Raw genomic sequence first — 25701 nt, 5'->3', positions numbered from 1 at the left:
ATTCATTTGCCAAGGTATACAATTGTCTAAATTGCAACCAGAAATATAACAAAGAGGTTAAGAGAAGCTTTCAGAATCACTATACTTTGAACTGTATCAGCTATCAACCCATCTCTATTTTCCAAGAGACTGAGTCAAGAGGGATAGACCAGTGTTGGTTATACCAGAAATCTGGGACAGATAAAGGGTCATTCTGGCAGAAAGGCAAAGACAGAACTGCTTTGAAGATGCATTACCCACGCCAACTTTTGCCATTTCTAAAGACAGGTTGAACACCCAAGTCTTTATAGGGAACTGAAAGAATCTCGCATGTCCTACAGAGCAACTACAGAGTTTTGCTTCAGGTAATGAGTAGAAGAACGAGAGTTGAAAACTGAGGCAGGAGTGTCTAATGGGAAATGCTGGGAGCCAGCCAATCCTCCAGACCTCCCTAGCCAAACTCTCAAATCATGATTTGAAACACTCAGAACAAATATAGAATATTTGAAAAAAATTCTTAGCACCCTACAAAGGAAGTTTGTCAACAGTTCACTCTGAGGTTTTGTTTTGTGTTTCTAGATGATCTGCTCAAGGATGAAACCCTGCTAGGCAGAGGAGGCAGCACAACAGATGCCATGGCATCCACAAATACCTGGGCACTGGAGGGGCACAGACAGCCACTGAGGCTGGTTCACCCACAGCTCAGCTCCTTTTGTCCTGCTGGAACAGGAACCACAGGAGCTCAACCAGGGGCAGGTCTGAGTTGGGCTGTTTTCATAAATTGATTTTCATGATTTTATTAACCTCTTTTTTCCAAGGCTGCTCTCCAACTTGAAGATGCAATGTTTGGAAAGCTGCAGAGTATGGAGACTAGCAATCAAGCTTATAGAGGAAAAAGCAGCAGCTCACCATGCAAATAACTCCTCTGGCAGGAACAGAGGTGAAAGGGACAAGGAGTCCAGAGCAAGATCCTGGCCATATAACTGATGTGCCTCCTGTTGTGCAGGAGCATCCTGATAACATCCATGTCTATGGGCTGGTTGTGCATCCATCTGCCTGCACAGTTATTTACAGTACCAAAGGATGTATTCTTTTATTTATCTAAGCAGTCTCTCACTTCTTCTATTTCTCTTTCTGCAAAGCTATAATATTTATCTCTACTTTAAGACAATACTGCTACTTTTTTTCCACAAAATTTCCAAAGTAGGGCAGTTCCCAGGGGACATGGCTCCCTTCTCCCATGTCCTCACTGCAGTTCAGGGTGGTGGGGTGGGATGGGGATGGAGAGGGGACGTGTGCCCACGGGGTGGCAGTGGCTGTGGGAAGGTGGGCAGGCAGGACTCATCCCTGTGTGCGTGAGGATGTATGTGACAGCAGGCAGGGTTCAGGCTTAGAAGTGTGGAATATGCTGCCACAGGGTATTTCTTTTTCAGTGTAAACTGGGATGGCAGCTAACCCAGCTTTCTCCTTCTACCTGCCTAGTCCAATCTCTCTCTTTCCACAGCACTCTGTACACCCAGGAATGCACAAACCTGGCAATGCTCTGTTCTCACTCACACTCAGATAGCTTTGCTGGGGATGACCATGCCTGGCACCTCTCAAGGTTGAGCCCCTGTTTTTCCCTACAGGCAAGCTCACACCTCCTATCATCACCCTCATATCACCATTTCTCCAGTAGGCAGCAAGGGCAGGTCTTTCAGGAGTCAGCAGCAAAGACCAACCCCCTCACCAGCATAAGCAATCAGCATACTCCAAACCCACAGACAAGGGAGGTGGTGCTCAACTCTGCATCCCCCCCACTCCTCTCTTTGTGGCAATACTTTCTGCTTTATCCTTCTCTTTTTTCCCCTTGAAGAGTGGAAAAAAAATGCAAATAGGAGCTTATAAATTATCAATTCTTGATTGATTTTGCTGAGAAAAGCACATAAAACAATCACACAACAGAGGAGAAGAATAATTTAGCATTTCAAGTGGGGAATGGTGATGTTGCTGAGACAGCTCTATGCAGGCAGAGCACTCTCAAGCCACCCAGCAGGATCTCCCCACTCCAGCCTCCTCCTCCTGTCCTTTGAAAGCACACAAACAAAGCCATAACCTTGTCTAGCAGATGCCTCAAAACACAGAAATCTGTATTTCCATTAGCAGGACAATGCTCTTCCAAGAGAGTTACCTGAAAGTACTCACACATGAATGCAGCTCCCTGCACACAGGCTTTTACCAAGAAGATCCTGTGGTTTGACAGTCCAGGATGAAGTCACAGCCTACAAAATTACTGCCAGCAGAGCAAGACTTATGCATGAAAGACTACAGTTTCAGCCCCAGAAGCTGGATGCTGTTAGGCAGAGCTATTAAGAACAAGTCCCTACAATCAGTCTGCATCACCAACTCCTCACTGCAGAGGGTTTGTGCAATTGTTGTCCTCCTGTTCCTGCTTGGTTGTCCACTAGCAGATATTTTAGACCTCTTTGCCACCTGTAAAGTCTTTAAAGAAATGTTCTCTCAAGTGTTGGCTGCTCCAGAGTTTCTCCAACATCTCATGAAAACTTTCTTCCCTGAGTCTGTGTGGGAAGTCGGAATCCTTCCCCAAAACTGGGTGGTAGCAGCACCCCACAGTCTGCCAAAAGGCTGCACGAGTCATGCTTCAAGTGTTTCATCCAGATTACAGCTGATGCCATGTAATGTTCCTCAGCCATCCATGCAACATTTAGCTTCTGTCTATGGAATTAGTACAACATTGCAGCTCAAATGCTTTCCAGGGCAGCTTCTGAAACCACACAGAGATTACCGGCAAGGCAGAGGCATGAAAGAGAAAAACCAGCCACTCCACACCACACAAAAAGCTGGTACCTGGGGACTGAGACTCTCCAGTGCCAGTGGCTCCACCAGTGCAGACTTAGGCAAAAGTCAGCTGTGCCTGGAAGCAATGATTTAATGGAGAGGAGGGACAGGAGGCCAACACACCCACCAAAGGCTTTGCTCTCTGCTATAGTTCAAGGAGCTCTATGGGTGCTCAAGGTTTCTGTTGGAATCTGGATTTAATGGAATAATATTTAGCTGGCAGTAAAGACTGTGTGTGTCTACCTCAGAACAAAATTTCAAATCATCTGGGGTCTTTGCAAGAGTTTGGTTCTGAAGAAAAGAACATTTTCCACACTGTCTAAACTTGACTTACACCTCTTCTTGCCTTTTACTCAGAGTGATTTTATTTTTGATGTGGAGGGGGAAAATATATATACATTATTTAGAAATAAATAAGGAAGATGCTGAGAGAGGTGATGACTTGTGGATGGGAAATTATATTCCTTCACAGCTGCAGTAATGATCTGATTAGGATCCAATCCCTCCACATCCCTCACGTGCTAAGTCATCTCTCCAGAGGTGAAGTCACCCGAGGGTGAGAGATGGAGAGAGGGGGGTGTGCAGAGGGAGGCTCTGATACAATGTGGTACCAAAAGAATTGTGCATTTGCCCTCCGGTCACCTTACAAAATGAGAAATTTCCTTCAGCACCGAAGCACCTTTTCTGAGGATTTTGGCAGCAGCATCGTTTAAAACTACAGATTCATTGCTCAACAATCATTTATGGGCAAATTTGGATCCTCTGCTTGAGCTAGAAATTCATCCATCCTTTTTGGTATGTTCTTTCCCTTCTCTCCCAGACTTACCACCTTCCTTACAAGTCTGCTTTTCAGCTCTCTCTTGCTGCTGTTTCCAAGCTGCGTAGGAAATGACAAAAGTGTGCCAGCACTGCTCCACCAAGCCTTATTCCAGCTGCTTCTGGCTAGATTTTCAGCATAGAGTAAGAACAGCCCTTTTTTTCCCTTTTCCCCCTTTCCAGAAGTTAATTTCCTCTGATCCAGACGGCACTCTTAGCCCAGACAAACCACTAGGGAACTCCCCACCATTAGCTGCCCTGCTGAGAATACAGTCCCCCCTCTTCATGCATCTGGGAGCACCTCTGATCCACAGAAAGGGTTCAAGGCTGTTACTGCTGCTGGGATGCACAATCCCTTCACCACTACCAAAATAAATTCTGGGTTTCTCCCCCTTCCCCTCTTACTTTCATGCTGACTTTTCTTGCAGCCAAGGAAATGGAGCCTTAAAGACGATACAAGGACACAGAAAGTAGAGCAAAGGAGATCAAAGATTCCAATTTACTCTCCCCCATCCCTTGTAGGAATTGAAGATCAGCTGGCAGTAAAGCTTTAATAGTAGCATTAAAAGGCAAATAAAGGGAATTTTTTTTTACAATGAACAATGTGACAAGCATACAAAAGTCACACTTGCAGGACTCTGCCTGTTGACACCCAAAAGGAGATTTCTGCAGATCTTAGACACAAGGACAATCACTGTCCAGGCCATGAGAGCACCTTCAGTACCTGGAAAATGGGGAGTTTCTTGGGGGCTGTAGGTGCCCTTTGCTTCAACTCCAAATGCATGACAAGGGGGATAGGGAGGCTTGAATTCAGACCAATTCAGGCCTCCTAATCCACTACCACCTGCATTTACTCAGACATGGGACTTCCCAGGCCAGAAACCTCAGCTCTGCACAGCTCCCAGCTGCCCAGCATGCAGGCTATCAGGACAACTCCATCCCTTCCTCACCCTCTCCCAGCAGGAATATCATCACACAAGCTCAGAAAGAGTCAAAACAGATCATTAACCTCTCCCTGCAATTCAGGAACTGCGACATGGCACCAAGGGGAACCCCAGGCTGGGCTGCAGAAAGCTGAAGCAGCAGAGCACAGCTGTAATTTGTCATATGCCACCTATCACACAGCTCACACAGCCAAAATGAGTATTTTTTAGAGGCAGTGACATAGAGTAAAACAATCTCAGGCCCAAGTGACTTCATGGCAAAGATTATGGGGTGCACCGAAATAACCTTGGAGGGCTGTGCTTAAAGCAGCTCTGGTATGAGAACAGATTCTCTGTGTGCAGTCTCCTTCATCAGAGTCCTTTGGTTCCAACAGATCCAAAGACAGACTCAAACATCATTACTTTGGCAAGACACCAGGGAGCACAGGGCAGCACGAGGCAGCAAAGGCTGCAGACTAGGAACAGCCTCGGCCCCAAAAACCTCCAAGATCTGTTTTTGTTTTCCATCAACACAGAAATAAATCATTCCTTGTCACTCTATCCACACACACCATCTTTATTTTTTTTTTTGCACTTGCTGGTTCAAACTCAGCCAAATTCATTAGTCTAGGTCACGTTTATGGATGACACATGCTGTACAGCCATGAAACAAAAAGCAAGCTTGGCTCTTGGGTGCAAAACATTTTCCCTGTGTCCATTGCAGCTGAGGTCACAAGAACAACAAATTCACTAGAACTTAGCTGGTGCATACTACAGCTTTGTTTCCAACCACAAAACATTCCTCAAAAACAAGTCCAAGAAAGTACTGCTGCTCTTTAAGCATTATGTTTCCCAGGGGTAAATGTTGGGTTATTGAGTGTGGGGAAGATGGGGAAAAGCTTTTGTTCCTGTTTGGGGATTCATTTGGCTGCATTTCTTTCCTCATCATAAGTTATATTTTTACTTATATTTTATTAAAGCATCTAGAGGCCTTTGGGAATTGATGCCCAGGACTAGAAAAACAAAAAGTAAAATGAAATTTAAAATCCCCAGCAGGATCAGGATTGCTGCCTTCTGCATGTGGATTGTTCAGACAAGCCCAGGCTCAGCCTGATCATCTTTCTCTCTCTCTGACCCCATTGCCTTCCCCTGCAACACCAAAAATCCATCAATTGGTGTCCTCACTAACCCCTCAGCCCTCTCCTCTGAGCTGGTGGTTCTTGCCATCCCCAGCCTTTCTCTGCCCTATGCCACAAGTCTGGGTGGTGAGACAGCGCAAACCCTGATGGCCAGCACAGCATCTCGTGTTCTAACCTACATCAAAAGCTGCTTCATGAGTTCAGATGCTCCTTTTAATGAGGAGATGAGGGGAAAAAAAATCCTCTTCTCCTGCTGCTGAACACAGCTGAGCACAGCTCCCTCCTCCTGCCCCTTCTGCAAATTACTGGGATATTGTCACTAATTATCAGGCTCAACAAGTGAAATTGTGCAATTTGCTACAGACACGCTGGAGAGCTGCTGAGGAAAGTGGGGCTGGGAGGAGAGGGGAGCGTGGAGGAGCCCTGGGGGCAGGGAGCCATGGGGCAGCCCAGGGGGCAGCTCCTGGCACAGGGAGGGGTCCTGCTGGCAGCACTGTTGTGTTTGCATTTCAGACTGTTTGCTTTTTTTTTCCTGCTTGATGTTTACTTCAAGCATTGCACTCTGAGGGCTTATAAAGAGGATTAAGTGGTGAGGAGGTCTCACAGAGTTAGGAGGAATTAATCAAGCGGTAATCAGGAAGGAAATTAATCTGAAGAGTTAATTAATCAGCCAAGGCAGGGAGACTGCAGCCAGTTGTCCCTATCACACCTTCCAGGTTTTGCTATTTTGTGCAGCAGGGAAAGGAGAAGGCAGTCCAAGGCTGGGGGGCTGCCTAGTCACCCCTCCACACTCTCTAAGGAGACAAGAAAAGCCCAACTGGCCCAGGAGGTTTTCAGACCCACATCCCTCCATGCAGGGAGCTCAGTGAGGACATCTCCACCCATGTGACATGTGGTGAGCACTTGTCATCTTCCCCTTCTGCCCCCAGAGAGCAACTGAAAACTTTCCAAAGGCTGCAGCATCCATTTCAGAGACTCCTCCATGCTCCAAAGAGGCAAGAGCCTCTTTCCTTTGGAAAAGGGACCTAGATATGCAGCCCCCAGGTTTTTGATTGCTTAATTGATTCTATATAGCCCATGTTTTCCTTCCAGCATCCTAAATAGTCCTTTTAGTTCTTCATTGTTCAACTCCTCTAAATATGCACTGCTGGGGATTGCTTCCCTTCAATCTGGTCTAGTTGCATTTTATATATTTAGTTTTTCTTTTTCTTAATCTTTTTTTTTTTTTTTTACAATACATTCCCTGCAGAACCTTAATCATTTTAGTTGCTCTTCTCTGAATTCCTTCCAAAAGGCGTCAGGCAGAGTGTTTTGCAAATCTGTTCCTGTCCCTTCCGGGCTGCATTTTGACTAATGCCTGTTTCCCTTGTGATGAGGCATACCCCACACAGGCTGCCTGATCAGGGATGCTCAACCTTCATCACAGCCTGAAGCCCTTGGGGGAACAAAACTCCCCAGCTCACAGGGGCTGCAACACCAGGCATCTTTGAACTCAAAAAAACCCAGGCCGGTTAACAAAGACATCTGAAATCTCATTAATTTCACCATTATTATTATTATTAGATTATTTTTATGCACTGAGTAGACATTTTAATTGCCTGGATGTGGATAGGAGTTTCTATTGTGTGTTTTATGGACTGCAAGGAAAGGTTCATCCCTACGTGCTGCCTACAACCACAGGAGGTACCAAGCCCAGGGTGTCCCAAACCAGCTCAAAGCAGCCCCAAACCAGCCCAAAGCAGCCCAAACCAGCCCAAAGCCCCTTCTTCAGAGGGCAGCAGGGCCCATCCCTCCATGTGGTCACCCCATGACCACTGAGGTTCAGGAGGTGACAGAATCATTGCAACAAGCCATCAGCATTAAACATAATATTTGATACACCTAAACCTTCTTTCACCTAAACTGTGTCAAAATAAAAGGCAAAAAGCTGCAGTTCACAGAAAGGGCCTGTGGGACTGAGAGATGAGGAACCACAGGTAGGACCTGGGACATGCAGAGGTGGGGGGGTGACTGGAGAGAACCCAGCTGCACTGAGGATGCTGGGTGGGGTTATAACTGGCCTCACTCAATGATCTTCAGCAGCAGAAGGCCCCAAAAAATGGCTAAAGCAGCCTCAGCAGAAACCACACCTACTCCACAGCTTCATTAGCCACTAGAGCCATTAAAGGATTCATTTTTGTCATCTCATTCCCTTCACATCAGTTTTACTTCCAAGGAAGACTAGGAAGGGTTACCTGCTCTCCTTGAGCAATTGCCACCCTCACACAGAAAGCTCCCACATCACTCAAGGCTGTCCCTCCCTCTAAACCATGAACTTGTCTCTTCTTCTTTTTTTTATGTAATGACTATTTGCACACATCCTCCCGAACAAAAACTGACCTCAAAAAATAAAGCTGAAAATGCAAAAAAAAAAAATCACTGTTCTTGCCTAAAACAAAGAAAAGTGCCACAGAGTTTGGAGGGAATGGTGAGATGCCCCTGACTCATGCACATTTCTGGTTAGCCTGACCCAGAGGAGCAGCTCCCCACAGATCATTTTGTTCAGGGAAAATCCTGCTATTTTCTCACCTCTCCCACACTGCCTGTCTGTAAACAGCTGGACTCATCTCATTATAACCTGCTTCTACTGTGACTGCTGATTATAAAAGATTGATTTTAATAATTTATAGCCTGCCCAGCACCACAGCACTCTGGCCACCAACAGGTACCCAAAAAGGTTCTGATCTGGAAATCTCTCATTCAAAGCAGAGCCTCAGATACCTCAGTAATCAATGTAGTACCCCAAGAGCTGAGAGAAAAAGGGATGCTGCTGCTCCTCTCCACACTAATAATGGCACAAAGAGGGCACATTAACAAATAGCAGCTTCTTCCTTTGAAATCCCCTGCCCTCCTGGCTCCATCAGGGACAAAGGAGTGAAGATCTAATCCTTGAGGGGGTGCCACTGTGTATTGACTTTAAGGGGTGCAATGCTTTTTATTCTGGCTTTCCAGGTGGCAGTTTAAAAGAGAAGGCATTAAGGCCTTCCTTAGTATCTGAACCCACTGCAAGAGAACCCCAAAGCATCACCTGGGTCCCACAGAGAGATGTATGGGTGAAAAAGAATAAACTGAAAGAACAAGCACCGAGCACCTACACACAAATATGTAAGCTTGGATATAAATACGCTCAGACAAATGCACACCCTCTCAGATGATGCTATCAAATACATTATTCTCCCAAATCCCTGCAGAGCAGTAGACCATCTCCAAGGTCATATTAGCATGGAAGTAATGTAATTCCATTACCCAGGCTCCTTTTCCCTCTTGTAGTTTTCTCTGTTGATGTTTGCTCTCTTAATTTTAAACACCAGTCGTATATCTTATAGCCCAGCCTGGGACCACTTTGCTCAAGTGGTAGTAAACACATGGCTTAATTCAGTCATTCTCTAGGAAAAAAAAATTAAAAAGAAAATAAAAAGGGGAGTTTTCCTGCATGAAATACCCACGTCCACCATGAGATGATCGAAGCAGAGCGTGCTGAAAGCTGCTGTAACTAACTCGGGCTCAGGGAACAACCAGAGCACACAGGGTGGTATCAGGGAATCCACACATGCTGCTCTTGCCAGGAGAAAAACATCCAAGGGGCTGCAGCTCAGCTGCCAACAACGTGCTGTGTGAGCCTCCCAGAGCAGGGATGCAGCTCAGAGCTCACACTAAAGGGTGTTGGCCAGTTCTCTGGGTAAGGAGAATTCTCCAGTCAGAAAGCTGGACTAAGTCCTGACAGCGGGGGGGGAACAGGGCAGGAGGGGGGAGCAGCCAGCAAGGCAGGCTCCAAAGAGAGAGAGAATGGAAGAGAGTGCAGGCTGGAGCTACCATGGCCTCTCTGCCCCATGGGCAGTAGTACTGCTCCACACGAGCCCTCTGCCACCTTCTGCAGGGAGTTTGTCCTTCACAGCAGAGAGTTGGACCCTTGGGGTCACAGCACACAAAACATTTTGGAAACCTGGCTCCACTTCTCCAGTCCACATCCAGAATTTCCCCTAGCTGGACACCATCCTTCTCTCTGTGTGCCAAAGCCTTTCCTAACCCACCCACAAATCTTCCTGAGGTTCAGGCCATTGCTCTTTGTCTATTCATCTTCTGAAAACATCTCTAATCTCTCATTTCTACCTTTTATTGCCTGCAGAAGGCTCTGATAATGTAACTTCCTTCACACCTCATCTCTTCTAGCTGACACCGTAACAAAGAAGTTTAATAATAACAATCTCCAACAAAGAGAGCAGTCAGGAACACAGGAAGCACTTTTCACCAGCAGACACCAGAGATCTGCCAGGAACATGCATCTCCAAAGACATTTAGACCTCTTCCAAAACTCCCATGTTCCACTTTGTGGCAAGCCTGTGCTGATTGAAGGCCATGCAGGAGGTCAGGGCCATGCAGGAGGTCAGCACTCAGACCTGCCCTTCACAGGAGATGCTCAGGAGAGCATTTCAGGGTGCTTTCACCCTCAGCATGCTCCATCTTTGGGTCTCCATCTTTTTACTATGTCTAACTGATGGTCCTGAGGCTCATTCTGCTGCTAGAGGTGAGAGAGCCACAGCTCCAAATGCTTCTGCATCCACCTAACAAGGAACCCACCCCTCCTGGGTGGCTGTGGAGGGAGTCTGCAGTGATTTGTCTCGTTGGGCCTCTGCAAAAGCTCCTCCAACATCAAACTGATGAACTGTCCAAGGCAGACTTTTTAGCAGAGGATAAATAAAAATCCAGCCATGCTATTTTAACAGTCTACAAGGCATCATTTCTACCTGGTTGACCCTTAGCCCTTTGCATACTCTGGATGGCTCATTGGTCTGCTGGCCATAGCAGGGAGCCTGTCTCAGTCGCCCAGCCTGTCTCAGTCCCAGACCATGCAAACTTACCCACTGAGTTACTGTGAGCAAAGCCCTTTTTCTCCAATGAAACACTTTATCAAACACCATCCCCTGTTCCCATCATACACACCCCAGCACTCCTTAGACATTAAACCCAGGATTGACGAAGGATGTTAGAGGAATTGCAGTAGGATTTGTCTATTAATTCCCTTTGCTACTTTTTAAACTCCTATGCTTAGAAAAATGCTGGCACATATGTACTTCTCAACAGGTGGCCAGTAATGAAATTATCTGCCAGCTGCTTTCTCAGTAAAGCTCAGCTAATCTGGTAAAAGCACCCCCAACAACAAAAAAAAAAAAAAAAAAAAAGAAAAAAAAAAAAAAAGAGAAAAAAAAAAAGAGAAAAAAAAAAGCACCACTGAGATGGCAAGTCTCAGAGCTGCTGTCACAGCTGATGGAAGCTGGAACACGGGTGCATCCTTGGGTTCCCACTCCTCCAGAAGTGCACACACAGCATCTCCCCACCTCCCAGCCCACATCTCCCATGTCTGAGGCAGAAGGCAGAGCCTGATCTGTGCATTTGTGATATGCCCCAGAAACAGGGATAAACAACCTCAGACAGATGAAAATTTGCAGTTTTCTTATCTTCCAAGAACCAATATTTACTAGAAACATTCCTCTCAGCCTACAGCTTCTAGGAAATTACAGCTGAAGATTTTTTCTTGGTACCACAATGTGTTTGACCCCCTGCTCTTCAACAGCTGCAGCTCGAGGCATGAGCACAGAGCACGCAGTGCTTCTGTTCAGTCAAAACACATGCTGGAGTGTGCTAAACTATTTCCAGGCTCTAAATATGTAAGTTCAAATTCAAATCTTCTAACTGTGGTAATTCAGGAAGGTTCTGAGGTGGTTTTGTTGAATTTGATCAGACTGTGATGTAGACATGAGGTTAATAACTGTGGGCTTCCACACATACTTCCCCCTGCTCTGAACTAGCTTGTTTGTGTATTTTACATTTGTTCTACACCTTCTTAATCAAGACAGTCATATATACCTTCTCAATAATTTAACCTGACAGAACTGTGCTGGACTGTGCATCAACCAAGCCTCTTTATCAAGACATCTTTCAGTAAAACCTGCAAGGACTGCAGCCTGCACAGTGGAGCCACATCCGTGGGCAACGCATCTCCCATAGCTACTGTCTTACCAGACCAATAAAAGAAATTAAAATTCAACCACCAACCCTCCATCTCCCACACCACTAACCAAAATGGGAAACTCTTTCTGCTCCCTCCTCTCCCCAGCCTCCTCCTGCCTTCCCCATTCACACCCCAAAAAAAGCCAGAAGCACTGCTTTCCCTCCTCCTCCACTGATCAAGACATGCCAGTGTGCTTAGGAAATCATTAGTGCAAATTACAGCCAAGATTATTTATCCTTACAGAGCCTGCCAAATGGCAAATGGGAGCTCCAGCCACTCCTGGGCTCTGAAGCTCCACGTAGACAAACAGGCACTTACCACCAGCTGTTAACAGCTTCATAAAGCCCTTCCCCACCTGCATCTCCCCCCTCCATGCCTGTGCTCCGTGGGAGAAGAGAGAGGATTTTCCTCCTTCTCTACCTGCTTTGGTAAGGGGGACATGAAGGATTTGTCCAATAAGAGCCTGGACTGCTGTATTGCCTCTCCCTCCTCCATCCACACACTCATTTCTTCTGCCTGGAACTTCCCAGCACCTTTGTATTCATTGTGCACTGCAGATACTGCTGGTGCAAGGGCCATAAAACCTCCAGAATTTGTGTGCCATAGGAGAGTTCAGAGGTCCTGAAGCACACAGAGCCTTGTGTGTACATGCCAGCTTAGCACCAACTTCTGACAGTAAAATACTTGGAAATGACTCTTGGGAAAAGCACTCAAGTGCTGAGTTCAAAACTTAAGGTTCTCCACTAAGAATAGGGGATGTTAGAGGATCCTGAATTTGCACAAAAGCCTGCTGGTTTTGAAAACACAAATTTTGTTTTTCTAGAAACAAAAAAGAAATTTAAAGGTAAAACCTGATCCAGGGATAGTGTATACATTTCTGCCACTGGTTGGAAACCAGAGCTCATCCTCAAGGCACAGGTTCAGATAGCACATTGCCTCCCTGCCTGCATCCAGGAAGGTTTCCAAAGGCAGGTATCAAAGCAGAGCTGCACAGCAACCAGGAATTTGAACTAATGTGCCTTTTGCAAATGGAGAGCTTACACAGCTTTCTGCAAGCTGTCTAATAGCAGGTAAATAAATGCCAGGTTTTGCCTCAATGAAATAACTAAGGTATTAAAAAAAGAGAGGCACCTGGCAGGCGTTCAAAGGCCCACTAGCACATCCTAGTAAAATACTCAATCAACAGAATGTAATAGCACCTCTCTCCTCTTTTAGCAGGAAAGCAGAACTTCATTCCTTTCTGGCAGATTAACACAAAGCCTGCCCATAAGGCTGGTCCCAAAACCCTCACCTGAGACTGGCAAAGCTCTGGCAGGAGCAAACCCAAGTGAGAGGCCCTTTGCTGAAGCACCCCAGGACCCAGCACGGATTCCAGCTGCTCCATTGGGATGCACTTGGGAGGAAATGACTTTTTTTTGGTGCAACCTGATCACAGTGGCTTCAGCAGAACTTAAATCAATGCCTTTACCTACACATATCAAAAGGTAGAAAAGTGCCTTGCTTTACCCTTACAATTTCAGCTTTAATGTGTCAGAGTGGAACACTGTGCTCTGCTGATGAGGGGTTTTGGCACATGCTGACATCCCATTAACTCCAACAGCACCTTCACAGACAGCAGCAGCCAAGAGGCATTACTTGAAATCTTTAAGCAGAGACAATAAGCCCAAATCACTCCTAAATACACCAGCAGCATAATGAATTTAGATAGAAAAGAAACATAGTGAAGACAATATGTTTTGTTATTAAGAATTAAATAACAATATTTAAAAAAAGGAAGACATAGCTAAAATCCCACTGCCCTGCAGCAGGAGGATGGAATGGGATTTCTGCAGACATTCAGAAGTAAAAGGCTGTATCTAATTTCAATTTCTATCACAATTCCTTAGATCAAGGGAGATTGAGAACAAACAGGATATAGAAGAATTAATACTCCTTAAATATAATTAAAGCATGAACCAAAATAAAATAACAAAAACAGAGAGAAAGAAAATTAAGTAATTGTTACAACAACTAAGAAAATTATTACTGAAAATTCAGCAATATTTGCTCTCTTTGTCCCACACGGAGGGACAGACCTGAGCAGGATACTCTCAAAAACACTCAGAAGCCCAAAAGGCATGAAGTCTCATTACCAAATGCTGCAATCAATTTAATTCCAGGCTGAGAAACTTGTCAAGAAGGCAGAAGCTCTCTAAATCTGTAAAGACTTTTCCCTTTATATACACATATATGCATAAAACTTGTATTTGTTACCCTGCCTGGTGTGAAGAATAAATTAATAAACCTAACTTTAAATTTATAGTGAAAAATCAAAGGAAAAAAAATATTTAAGAGGCTAAGTGATAGTGGAATCAAGAGGATGAAGCAGTTGGTCTATAAAGACAAATCATGCTGAACTACCTTCAATGCCTTATTTTCCCCTGATTGAATTACAAAATTAGTCAATGAAGACTGTAATATATTTGATAATGTCTCAGAGAAAAACTTTCTTGAAAAATTAATTCAAACTGGCTGGGATATGAGCACTTTCACACTAATATAACAGTAAATTTGATTTACAGTGCTCTTCCCTGCCAGTGCCAGTCTGGGTGGCATAACTATGGCAGAGCTCTAAGCCAGTCTACATGGCAATATGTGTCTATTTAAGGGATGAGGTGGGACAATCATAATTTCTGAAGCCACTACTGATATGAGGCTCAGTGATTGAGCAGAGCTGGTTCATTCCCAGTGGCTCAGCTGCCTTCTCCTAAGTCAAGAGGCACCAAAGGCACAGTCACAGGGGCAATGAATCCCCCAGCCAGCAAACACAGGCAGAAGTAAGAAAACCAAGATGTAGACTTTAAAACATTAAATAAAAGGTTTTAGTGGTAAATCATCAATTTACTGGGAGGCAAGGACCTGGAAAACAGTTAATGTCAGATGGGCTGGTGGTGACCACAGGCTGCAAACAGGTTATGAGCCTGCAGGGGAGCAGCACAGTGGGACCAAGCTCTGCACAGGGAGCAGCTGTCCCCATCCAGCACTGGGGGACCAAACCTGGGGTAGTCCCCAACCCTTCTGGGTGCAGGGACAGAAAACTCCCACTCACCAGGGAGCTTCAGCAAAGGGCAACAGCAAAAAAATGTGATGGTGGTACTGGAAGGACTGGGCTGGGGTGAAGGAGGGTTTGCATCCATGCCCTTGTTTAGCACTGCAGGAATAGCCAGCTGCAACAGCCCCAGGGATGAACAACCACGGGGATGGGATGCAAAAGCTTGTCATGAGTTAACTTACATAAACAGACTGAGCAGCTCTCTGGCAGCAACCTGCCCTGCCCCTGGGTCCAGCCCCAGACACCTTTGGTGACCAGCACAGACACTCTGCACAATGCAGGTCTCAGCAGCCAGATCCCCAGCACTGCACCCCACCAGCAGGAGTGCCTGCCCTGCCCTGCTGTTCCAGAGCTCCTTCCTCAGGCCTGCTGCAGCATCCCACTGCTGTGTGCACAGGGATGGTCATGAGAATGTACACAAAAACCTAATGAAAAATTGTTAGAGAAATTAAGAAATCAATAAGAATAAATATTGATCCTAGACCACTGTAACCTCAAAATTATAGGTGGGGTTTTTTTCCATACCATTACTACAGCCACTTTGGATAAAGACATGCTTTGCTATTTGCATGGACTATGCATCTGCTGACTGGGGAAACTTTGGCTCTGGTTTGTTCTTTCCAAAGCAGTGGCCCAGTGGAAGCACAGGAGCCCCTAGGTCAGACTCAGGGCATCCCTGAATGCCAGGAGAGGGTGCCAAGAGGCTCCTGAGCAAGAGAGGAGGAAATCTGGCCAGCATCTCCTGCATTGCTGCACAGCCTGGGGGAAGGAGAGGCAGAAACTGGCCCATCAGGATGAGCATCTCCAGGTCTGATTCCCATCTCTCCTCTGCATGGTGAGAAAGGTGTCTGAGCCCCAGGGCAGCAGTATCTTTACCTGCCTCCCCAGGTGCCAGCTCCACTCAGTGTAATTATTATTAAGCCCTGTCAGCAGATATGAAACCAGTGGACACAGCTCCACAGGCGAGCGCTTCGGAAGCCGCCGTGCCCGCCCTGCTCGCAGGTTTTCATTATCCATCTGGAAAATTGGGGATGTCACAAGAGTTCTTAGAGCACCGGCATGAAATGGCTTTGTCAGCAACAAAAAGGCCAGTTCAGGCTCCTGCAGGAGAAGGAGGAGGACAGGGATGAGCCAGGGAGCCCCTCTGGCACTGCCCACCCGGAGCTGCTGTGGCACCGACATCTCAGTCCCTGCCGTGTGAATTGTACTATGAAGAAAAAACAGAGTGAAGGAAAACAATGTTCTTCCTCTCACACTAATTCACAGCCTCTTGTCTGACTTTTGACTGCCTTAGGCTGGGAAGAGCTTGCAGTTTGCTGGGGAGGATAAAGCATGAGCTGGCATGGAGAGAAGATGGAGGTTCTTGCAGGTTGTTCACATGGAATGAAAAGTAAGCCAGAGAGTTTTTAATCCAAAGCCCAAGCAGACACATCCTTTTTCTCTGCTGTAACTGTTTGGTTTTGCACCCTCTGCAGTTTCTGAAGTTGTGCATTACTTGAGTTTGAGTGACACCGAAGGCAGATGTGGCAAAACCACCTGCCCAGAGACTGCTCTTAAACAGGCATCTGATCCAACATGGCTTTCTCACATTTTTGGTAGTAAAAACCCCTTGCTGGTCACAAAGTCAGTTCTTTCAGCAAGATCCGAGGGCAGCCAGCAGAGCCACAAAACCTCCCCAACACCAAGGCGCAGGAGATGCTGGGCTGCAGTGTGAGGGTCCTCATGTGAAACAGTCCCTTCCAGGGTGCAGGACCAGAGTAAAGCTTTTCTGGAGCTACCAGGTTCCAGCAGATCCAGGGAGCAAAGGGGCTGTGAGACACAGGAGATGCCCAGCTCCAAGCCCTTCTCCTGCCAGAAGGCTGAGAGCAGAAGGGAGATCCTGCAACACAGCCTGGGTGTGGAGCAGAGCACATGACAGCTGATGACAAGGCTGGGATGAGTTTTTGGGGGTGTACTGAGCATCATTCTCAGCTTGCTGCCCCTCAATCACCCTGACAGCAGCTGTGTCTCATACACAGAGTCTAAAGAAAGACCTGTGGCCAGTTTGAGAGACATCCTGAGTCCCTTTCCTGAACCCCAGGACAGCTTCAGGGGTAACAGACTTTCCCTCTATTCTACTGCATTGTCCAAGGCCATGGCTTAAATTGAAGACCACTGTCCCAAACAGAAACTGGATTACAACCCTTGCTCCTCAGACAGAAAATATGAGACTCCAAATGTGATTTATTTCTCCTGTGCACAAAATACTACCCAGCTGTGCTTGTGTACAGGCATTATCTTCTGGTCCATTGATTTTTAATAGCATGGTAGTAGATTGAAATTAGATGCTTGAGCATCCAACTTCCATCAACAAATGCTAAATACTGGTGCTGCTGATGGAGGTTTTTGGAACTGCCCTGGACATAGATAGGCTCTCTATTTCACCACAAGAAATAGAACTTGGAGATGGAACAAGCCCATTAGATCATCAGATGCTCCAGTGCTCTCTACAATTTGCTTCCCCAGTGCTTTTACCAGTCAAAGCTTGAACAGCCCAGGTGACAGCTCTTATCTATTCCCTTGGGAGTTTATCCCACTGCCTCTGAATTTCTAGGCATTCCTTCAAGCACATTCATCCCAGGTTCAAAACCAAACAGCATTTTTCTTTTTCTTCTCTCCATTTGCCTTCACAGCTGCCCAAGGTTTCCCTTGCCAATCCTGCATTACCATCACAGTCACCTGTCCCTTGACAAAGTGCAGAGCACTCCTGCTCCAGGGTTTAAGGACAGTGTGACAGATTTCTGCATCCCTGGCTAAACACCACATAAATGAACAACAGTCCTGCAGCAAGTCATGAGGAGGAAGAGGTGATAAACTCAACAGGGACATCCTCCCAGAGGACCATTTATCAGCATTAGCAGCAGCAAAATCTTTTTCAAAGAATAGCTGGACAAGCACAGTACAAACCACAACTAAAATGTTAATTAAAGTCCTTTGGTCCTTCCAACACTGCCCTGCACCTTATTAAAGCCACATCAAAGTTTGTATTCATTTGTCTGGTCCTTGGCTGCCTGCAGAGAGGCACATGGGAATACACAGGACAAGGTTTGTGGAGATGGTAGGTCTTGATCAGACTTAGTCCTATTGGTTAAACAAAATAACTTATCCTGCTGCTGCTGTATGTAGTACCTGTTCTGGAGATCAACAGAATTTTTCTGGCTCTGGGCTGCCATTCCAGCATCTTTCACTAAAGCAAAGCCATGTGGGGACAGGCAGACACCATCAGAACAAGCAGCAAAGAGAGGCTGGAGCCATGGAGGCAAGGAAGGGGCAGGCAGGAGCAGCAGTGCTGTAGAGAGGAGCCCTGTGAGGATCAGCACCCTCTGCAGGGTCCTTTGGGGAGGCTGCTGAGGTGGCTGAGCCTGGGCAACCTCACAGCTGTGGCAAAGATGGGTGCAAGCTGTTGGATGAGGACTTGGGGCAATTCAGTTGCTCCTGGATGGTGAGGGGGTGAAGGACATCTTCCACCCCTGTGGTCCTTTGGGGAGCAGCCATGGCTAATTCTCACCCTCTCACTCCTACAGGTTCACACAAAGACAGAAGCCAGCACGGTGCTACAAGGAGCAGCATCCCCAGCCAGTTCTTAATGCTTTGCTGGTGGAAAAGCCAATGCTCTGAGGCTGGAAATGGGACACTTCAATTAAAAAAAAAATGCATTAAAAAATAAATAAATGCCATTCTCTCTCCAGCACCTCAGCTGATGCAGAATCTCAGGTAAGATAAGGGTCATTCATGCAGCTTTTACCACCAGAGTGTGAGAAGTGTTTGTGAAAGTCTGTGAGGAGACCCTGCTGGTGCTGAGCTGCCCTGGGCACACACCAGCTCTGCCATGGGGTTCCCTCAGGGCAGGTGGTGCATCCAGGGTGGAACACCCAGCCAGGAACTGGAGCAAACACAGACACCCCGAGTGAGGGAGTCATGCACAGGGAGGAAGAGCCTGCATGGATATGCTGTGAAGCAGGCTTGGGGCTTCGTGGGTCACCTGAACATCACTGATTTTTTTTTTTTTCTGCTTTCAGCAGTGGCCTAAAAAAGACACCTGGGTTTTGTAACAGCAACTGAAATAAATAATGGCTGGTCAGTGCACTTTACATTTCCTTTATAAATAACCTATTAATTCTTCTGGGAGTGGGAAAATGTTTCATTTCTAGATCTAAATAAATCCTGACCTTTTCTTCTGCAGGGTCATTCAATGCACCTGTCCAGCCAAGGGTGGCTCCCTGCCCCTTCAGACAGCACCAAGGAACTGTGTGACCTTCCAAGCCTTCACCAGACAAACACCACCTGAACTGAGGGACAAGGGGTGCAAGCATTCAGCTGCTGGAGTGAGAGGGGATCTGCCTTTGCAAAGAGGAGAAGCAGAAGCCTGTCACAGTCACAGCAGCTCAAGGGACAGGTGGGATCTCTCAAAGGTTTGCCATGAGACCCAGGGTTTCATAGCAGCTGTCCCTTGCTGCCACCATACCAGTTACAGACTGCACGGCACAGCAGAGGGGGAGACATTTGCCACAAAACCATCAAAGCAGGAAAAGATCTCTAAGATCATTAAGTCCAACCATTCACCTAACACTGTCAGTTCTACCTCTATACATGTCCCTAAGTGCCACATCCATGTTTTTTTAATGCTTCCAGGGACAGTGATTTCACCCTTCTTTGAGCAGCCAGTTCCAATGCATGTCCACCCGGTCAGTGAAGAAATTTTCCCTCATATCCAATCTAAACCTCCCATGGTGCAGCTTGAGGCCCTGTCCTCTTGACCTGAGAGAAGGAACCGTCACTGACCCCCACCAGTCTACAACTTACTTTCAGGCAGTCATAGAAAGCAATATTCAGCAGCTCAAAGAGCTTTATGCTTTATCACCTTGAAGGCATTAAATAAATAAACATAAAAATAGCACAGCTTGCACTTCAGCAGAGTATAAGCAGGTATTTATAGAAGGGAGCCCCAGTGAAACCACATGCCTTTTCAATCCACTTCCCAGGCAAATAAACCCAAGCAATATTGAGGAGTAGAAGTACATCAAGGGTATTTGCAAACAAACTGAAGGATACCAGCAAGGAGAACCCCTGAATTCCATCACTCCCATGCAGCTGCTCTGCTTGGATGTTTCAGGGGGCTCAGCACATCTCACACCCAGCTCAAAGAACACAGCAGCAACGGGTTCCTAATTCCAGCCCATTGCTCTGGAGAGCCATACATCCCCAAATCCCTGGAATTAGCTGTGGCTGCTGATGTATGGCTGTTTCTCTCCTGTGGCTGTGCCACATTGATAGAACTTTGCTCTTTCTTCCTGCTCCCACTACATGGCAGGCTCCCAGGAGGAAGGAATGAAAGGGCCCTGATCACAGATTTCTCCTGAGCAGGAAACCCTTGATATGCAGGCTCTCCAAGCTGCAGAGGGTTTGTCCATGCCTATACAACAAATAATCAAGGGAGGAAAAAAAAAAAAAAAAAATCAGTGTATGATTACAGTCAGGCTTGGCCAAGGCAACATGGGACAGAACTAAGCCTCATCTGAAAGGCAGATCATGGCTCTGATATGTATATATATATATATATATATATATATATTTCCCTCCCTTTGAACCTGTAGCAATAATTACATAATGTAAGAGGAAAAAGAAAAAGAAAAAACTAAAACAGAAATTAAAAATCCAAAACAACAAAAGCAAAAAAAGCCAGGCACCCAAGATATCTTTGCAGGAGCAGCTCCTCCTGAATTAGAACTCTGGAATTGTTCTGCAATCAACTCAGCGGACAGTAACCATCTGTTTATGGAAAAAAATGTTAATGGCCCCCAATCATAATCAAATAGGCAACTGCTTTAAGTACCTTTTAACTAACACTAAATTACAATGGAACAGCTCTGCAAGTATTTCTGACATCCACATGCACATCAGCAGTGCCAGCACTTTGATCAGGGCTATTAGAGCAAATACCAAATAAACTGATAGCAATGGGATTCCTGAAACATTACAGCAAGCGTGGGCAGTATTTGTTTACTGTTCATTCGTTTCTCCCCCACATCCTTGGTGTTTCTGTTTATTCAGAAAATAAACACATATATGCATGTGCACACACGTGCACACCACCCACCACAGCAGACCCTGTGAAAGCCTGATCCCTGTGTTTTTCTGTCCTAGGCTGAGCTTCCAAATGAATTCTCCAATGTCCAGAAAGCCCTGAGGCATTTTTATCAGCAGGACATCACCTCAGCTGTCATTCTATTAAGTTCCCTTACTTCCCTGATCCCTGTAAAGGTGTCTGTAAGTCCTGTTCCCTCCCCTCTGGGTGGAACTGGCCAGCACATGCAGAAGCTGCAGCACAGAAAGGGGAAATCCAGGCAGGCAGAGCTGTGCACACACACTTGAGTGTGTGCAGAGAGGCAGCATGATCACATGCCTTATTTCTTGAGGAAATCAGATTAAAAACCAGTCGAGTCTTTGCCAGCTGTAACCAAGTCTGAACCAATAGCTGGCACCGGCTCCACTCGAGGAAGAAAACCTTGTTTAGACAATGGAAGTAGTTTTTAATCTCAGAGCCTGTAAAACAGTTAATCTCAGCAAAACTACAAGTGCTCTTGTCTCTAGATTTTCTCTAGCACCTTTCTCTGCATATCTCAGCTAACTCCATTTGGTTTTTATTGAAGTTGTGCAGCACCAGGAATACATCACAGATATGCATGAGTACATGGCCTTCATCCCCAGGCAGTTGCAAATGTAACAGAAAACAACTAAAAGGGGAATATATTTTCATCCATCAACCTAAGTATTTAAAGTCTCCATCACTGTGCCATCCAAACATTTTGTATGCCCCAGATCTTTTCTGTGCCATTATTATTCTTTCATGAAATTTAATTTTTCTTAGTCCTGGGACTTGCATGTGACTTTTTTATTATACTACAAAATTTCATTTCCTGTCATCTGCTGAGATTAAACTTGGATTGGAAGACACTGTTTACAAGGGTTGTAGTGACAAGCCTGACCCCAGGAGGTGAGGTGTAAAGCTCTCCCCCTTGGGTGGGCACTCAGAGAATGTGGGACATTGGCCTCAGAGTTGGAGCAAGTAGCGACTGAGAGCAGGATATTGGGCTCCTTATTCCCATGTGGTCTACCCCATCCAAAAAAAACATATCCCCTTGGGACACAGAGTAAAACAAAGGACTCCAAATTTCAATTTCTTGCTTGTTAAGACCCTTTTCTTTTTCCCACACTAACACAAGGCTTTAAAAACCATCCCAGCCCCTCCTCTGAATGCAACACCCTTCAGCAAGTGGCTGCACTTCTGCAACTTCAACAAGCCTCAGTTTTAACATTCATTTCTCCCAGTGGTTTTTGCTCCAGTGCCTCTCTGTTGCTCACGGAACACCACTTTCCACACCAAAAAAAGGAGCTTTGTTTGCCCTTTCCCTGCCGCCTCCACCAGCCCAGCTCCAGTGAGCTCCCAGCTCCCCCCAGCTGCCTCAGCCCACCCCTGTTCCCTCCCAGCCAGAGCAGCCAGAAAGGGGCTCTGACCTCTGCTGTGCCGTGGTAATGAATGCCCTCTCGGGAGGGAGCAGGGGAAGGCAAGAGGGATGGCCCAGAGCCAGGCTGGGCCAGCCCAGCTGAGGAGCACAGCACGTCAGAGCCGCTCTCAAAGGAGCTTTTGTTGGTGCCAGAGCTCCAGCCCAGCGAGGCACGCTCAGCTCTGCAGGCTTCCCACCCTGGATCAGCAACCGGGGCTGGCTCTGGCAGGGCTCTGCTGCAGAGCTCCAAGGGTGTGCCACCAGCCAGACAAAAGTGGACAGACCATCCCCTCGGAGTCCTCTCCCAGCACACATCCCTCAAGCCACAACAGCTTTCATTCCACAAAGGCAGCTGGGGTGTCGGACACTTGGCAACCTGGTTCTAAGGGTGATGGGCAATCCATCAGGCTGGCCCAGGGAGCCTTCCAAACTCAACGTGACATCCAACTTTGTCAGTCCACGCTCACCTCTCTCGAGGAAATAAACCATCTGCTCAGCACTTGGAGAAGCAGAAGGAAAAAGATGTACTCAGAAAGACTCATGAGGTGCTTTAGGTAACATGTCCAACACGAGCACACAATGTTCTACATCTGACAAAATCAACAGGAAAAACCTGCTCCTGCAGGCCTGCCAAGCTGGGATTTCAACAACAAGTGGCAATATATCAGCTGGCAACAAACAGCTCTCGAATCAGGGATGCACTTGCCCAAAAAGACTCAGAGTTTGGCTTTTTTTTTTCCTTAGTAAATGATAACACACTGGGTGCCACAAAGTATATCTCCTGCCCAAGAGTTAACTGAGCAGAGTTTGGGCAGTGTGAGTAGGCTATGGTTGTGCCTACGACAATTGTGACTTAATAATCTCCCCAGTTTTGAAGATGTATTTGTCCTCTGTTAACTCAATTTCTCCAAGCAAAGCCAATAATACTTGTACAAACTTTGCAGGGTTGTGGTTTCATATCAGAATTGGAAGAAACACAGCATGATGAGGAGGAAAGCAGACTTTTCTAGCTAAACACTTTTACCTCCATTAAGCTTCACACACAAGAGCCCATTACGGCACCCCCCTCCGGTTTCTGGGAATGCAGAATATCCACGGACACACTTATCCAAACACCTTTAAACACATACACACATCTGTTCACCAAGACTTGTTACTCACATTAGGCTCACTTCACTCCCCTTTGATTCTTCCACTGGAGTCAGATGTTACTTTTGCTTTTCATATTTATATCTCAAAGCTCCATCAGTGGCACATACCCAAGCACTTCCAAAGTGTTCTGACAAATCCCTCCAGAAAGCACATAACATCATCCCAGTTTTACAGATGGGGAAATTAGAGCAGAGGCAGAGGTTAAGACAGCTAATTGCCTATGGCCACTAAGTGAGTCAGTAGAAGAGCTGGGAATTGATCCCAGGAACCATGTCTTCCATTCCTCTACTCCACCCACCAGTCAGTACACTCCACCAGATGGTTTTTATCATTGGACATATGGACTAAATATTCCTAAGTTGGTGTAGAAGATTCACTATTTAATTAAATGTCCTGTCTTCTATCTCCATAGGATGCATAGGAGAAACTCCAGCCAGAATCCCATCTGGACCCACTCAGGAAATGTCTACGTGAAGGAAACAAAGCCCTAGGCAAGTGCAGGGAACATTCCCAAACATATCAACCTGCCCTGAAGCAGAGACCACAGCAAGGCCAGGAAATGGGCAGTGATTCTGGAGCCTTAGTTAGGAGAAGCTCATGTTTGTCAAAGCCTGTCTTCAAACAGTGCATGCATGAGCCACCAGTTAGGCTGGGAACTACTTTGTCATGCGAAGGTTCTTCCTTCAGCCTTCACCGGGCACCACCAACACTGCCCAGCTGGAGATTCCAGCAGAATCACAGAAAGCAGATGGCACAGAATTATCTGTTCTGGCATTGGCTCTGTCTCACCACAGAGCTGGTGTCCCTAGGACAGAGACGAGTTCTGCCTGACAAACGTCAAACACCTTCTCACTTCGCAGTCACTATCAGTGACACTCGAAATAAATTTCTAAAGTCATTATTCATGACACAGAGGAGAAAACCTTTCATCAGAGAATCATCAGAAAGTGACCTTCCACACCACTGTCTTCACAGTATGGACATGAAGTGACAGCACCATCTCAGTCCTCACTCAGAGATAGTCACAGAGTGGCTGCACCTGCCTTCCCAAGAGAACTCAAACCAATTTCACATCCTTCTTTCCTCCTGCACACCCTGTGCTCTGCAGCCAGTACACCACCAAGTCCATAAAACAGATTTCACCCAAGATCCTGAACACAATGCAGAGCTGGAGGGAGCAGACTCAAAGCTCTCTTGGACAACCTGTAGGTGCAGTTATGTACTTATAAGGAACACACATCCACACTTGTGCTCACACAGGTGAGAACCACCAGCCCACTTGTCTCCATTACTCTCTCAAGAAGCAGAAGAGGACTGCACTCCCTTTAGAGGGCTTTGCATGGTAGGAATAAAGCCACAACACCTTTCCACGTGTGCTATAAGAGCCGGGCAATCCTGGAAGGTGCCTCCTGCTAGGGGAAGGCGACTGCACCTACCTTTCATTCCGAACTTGGAGCGCCGGCCGTACTTGTTGATCATAATAAAGAGCACGACCAAGAGGACACAAGCAAAAGCTGCCAGCCCAACCGCTATGGAAACCTGGAAGGAAAAAGCCTGAGAGTCAACACAGAGGAATTCAGGAGTCTAAATCAGAAATACAGCACCTCCTTGCCCAGTTAGCCTTTCTATAGGCTCACGTGGATGCCATGGGACACAGAGAGAGAAACGGCAAGCTTTTCTCACAGCGGCTTGTGAGAAGTTTTAGGGAGTTGCAAGGATGTGACAACTTGTTAAGCATAAACAATCTGCAGGTGGTGTTTTTCTGTTTTGTCTTTTTGTTCTTCTCAAGGATGGTGTATGAGGAAGGTGATTTTGTTAACTAGGCAATCAAATAGAATCTATTGTATCACTCTATAAAAGCCACATGGTTCTCTTGAGTAAGCCTTCTTTGCTCTTCCTAGAGTACTGCCTCCTGCCTGTTCCTGTGTCATTCTGAGTGCAAGAGTGACAGGCTCACACTATCTGTGCACATATAAAGCTGTGATATCCACAGCTGCAGCCCTGTGGATATCAGCTATGGAGGAAAACAAAAGCTAAAGCAGCAGGCCCTGGCACAGCTTGGAGGCATTGCAGGCTTTTTGCAGGACTGGGAGGTCTGGGATCTTCCCATCAATGATGCTGTCCTGGTACCAGTTTTCCCCAGCCTCTCACGCCCTATATCTGCAGGGAA

At 46.4% G+C, this 25701-nt stretch overlaps 1 protein-coding gene across 3 annotated transcripts in view; it reads right to left on the bottom strand.

Moving 5' to 3' along the window:
• Positions 1–25701, bottom strand: part of NTRK3 (neurotrophic receptor tyrosine kinase 3) — a 216243-nt gene that overhangs the window by 120028 nt on the left and 70514 nt on the right. For all 3 annotated transcript variants that reach the window (XM_059858550.1, XM_059858551.1, XM_059858552.1), the window contains exon 11: positions 24968–25070. In XM_059858550.1, coding sequence (XP_059714533.1) covers positions 24968–25070 — 103 coding nt within the window. The remainder of the gene's footprint in view (positions 1–24967; positions 25071–25701) is intronic.

The sequence above is a fragment of the Haemorhous mexicanus genome, chromosome 13 (genome assembly GCF_027477595.1).
Source record: "Haemorhous mexicanus isolate bHaeMex1 chromosome 13, bHaeMex1.pri, whole genome shotgun sequence".
Lineage (NCBI taxonomy): Eukaryota > Metazoa > Chordata > Aves > Passeriformes > Fringillidae > Haemorhous > Haemorhous mexicanus.
Note: the sequence above shows the minus strand (reverse complement) of the source record. Positions and strands in the feature narration are given on the sequence as shown.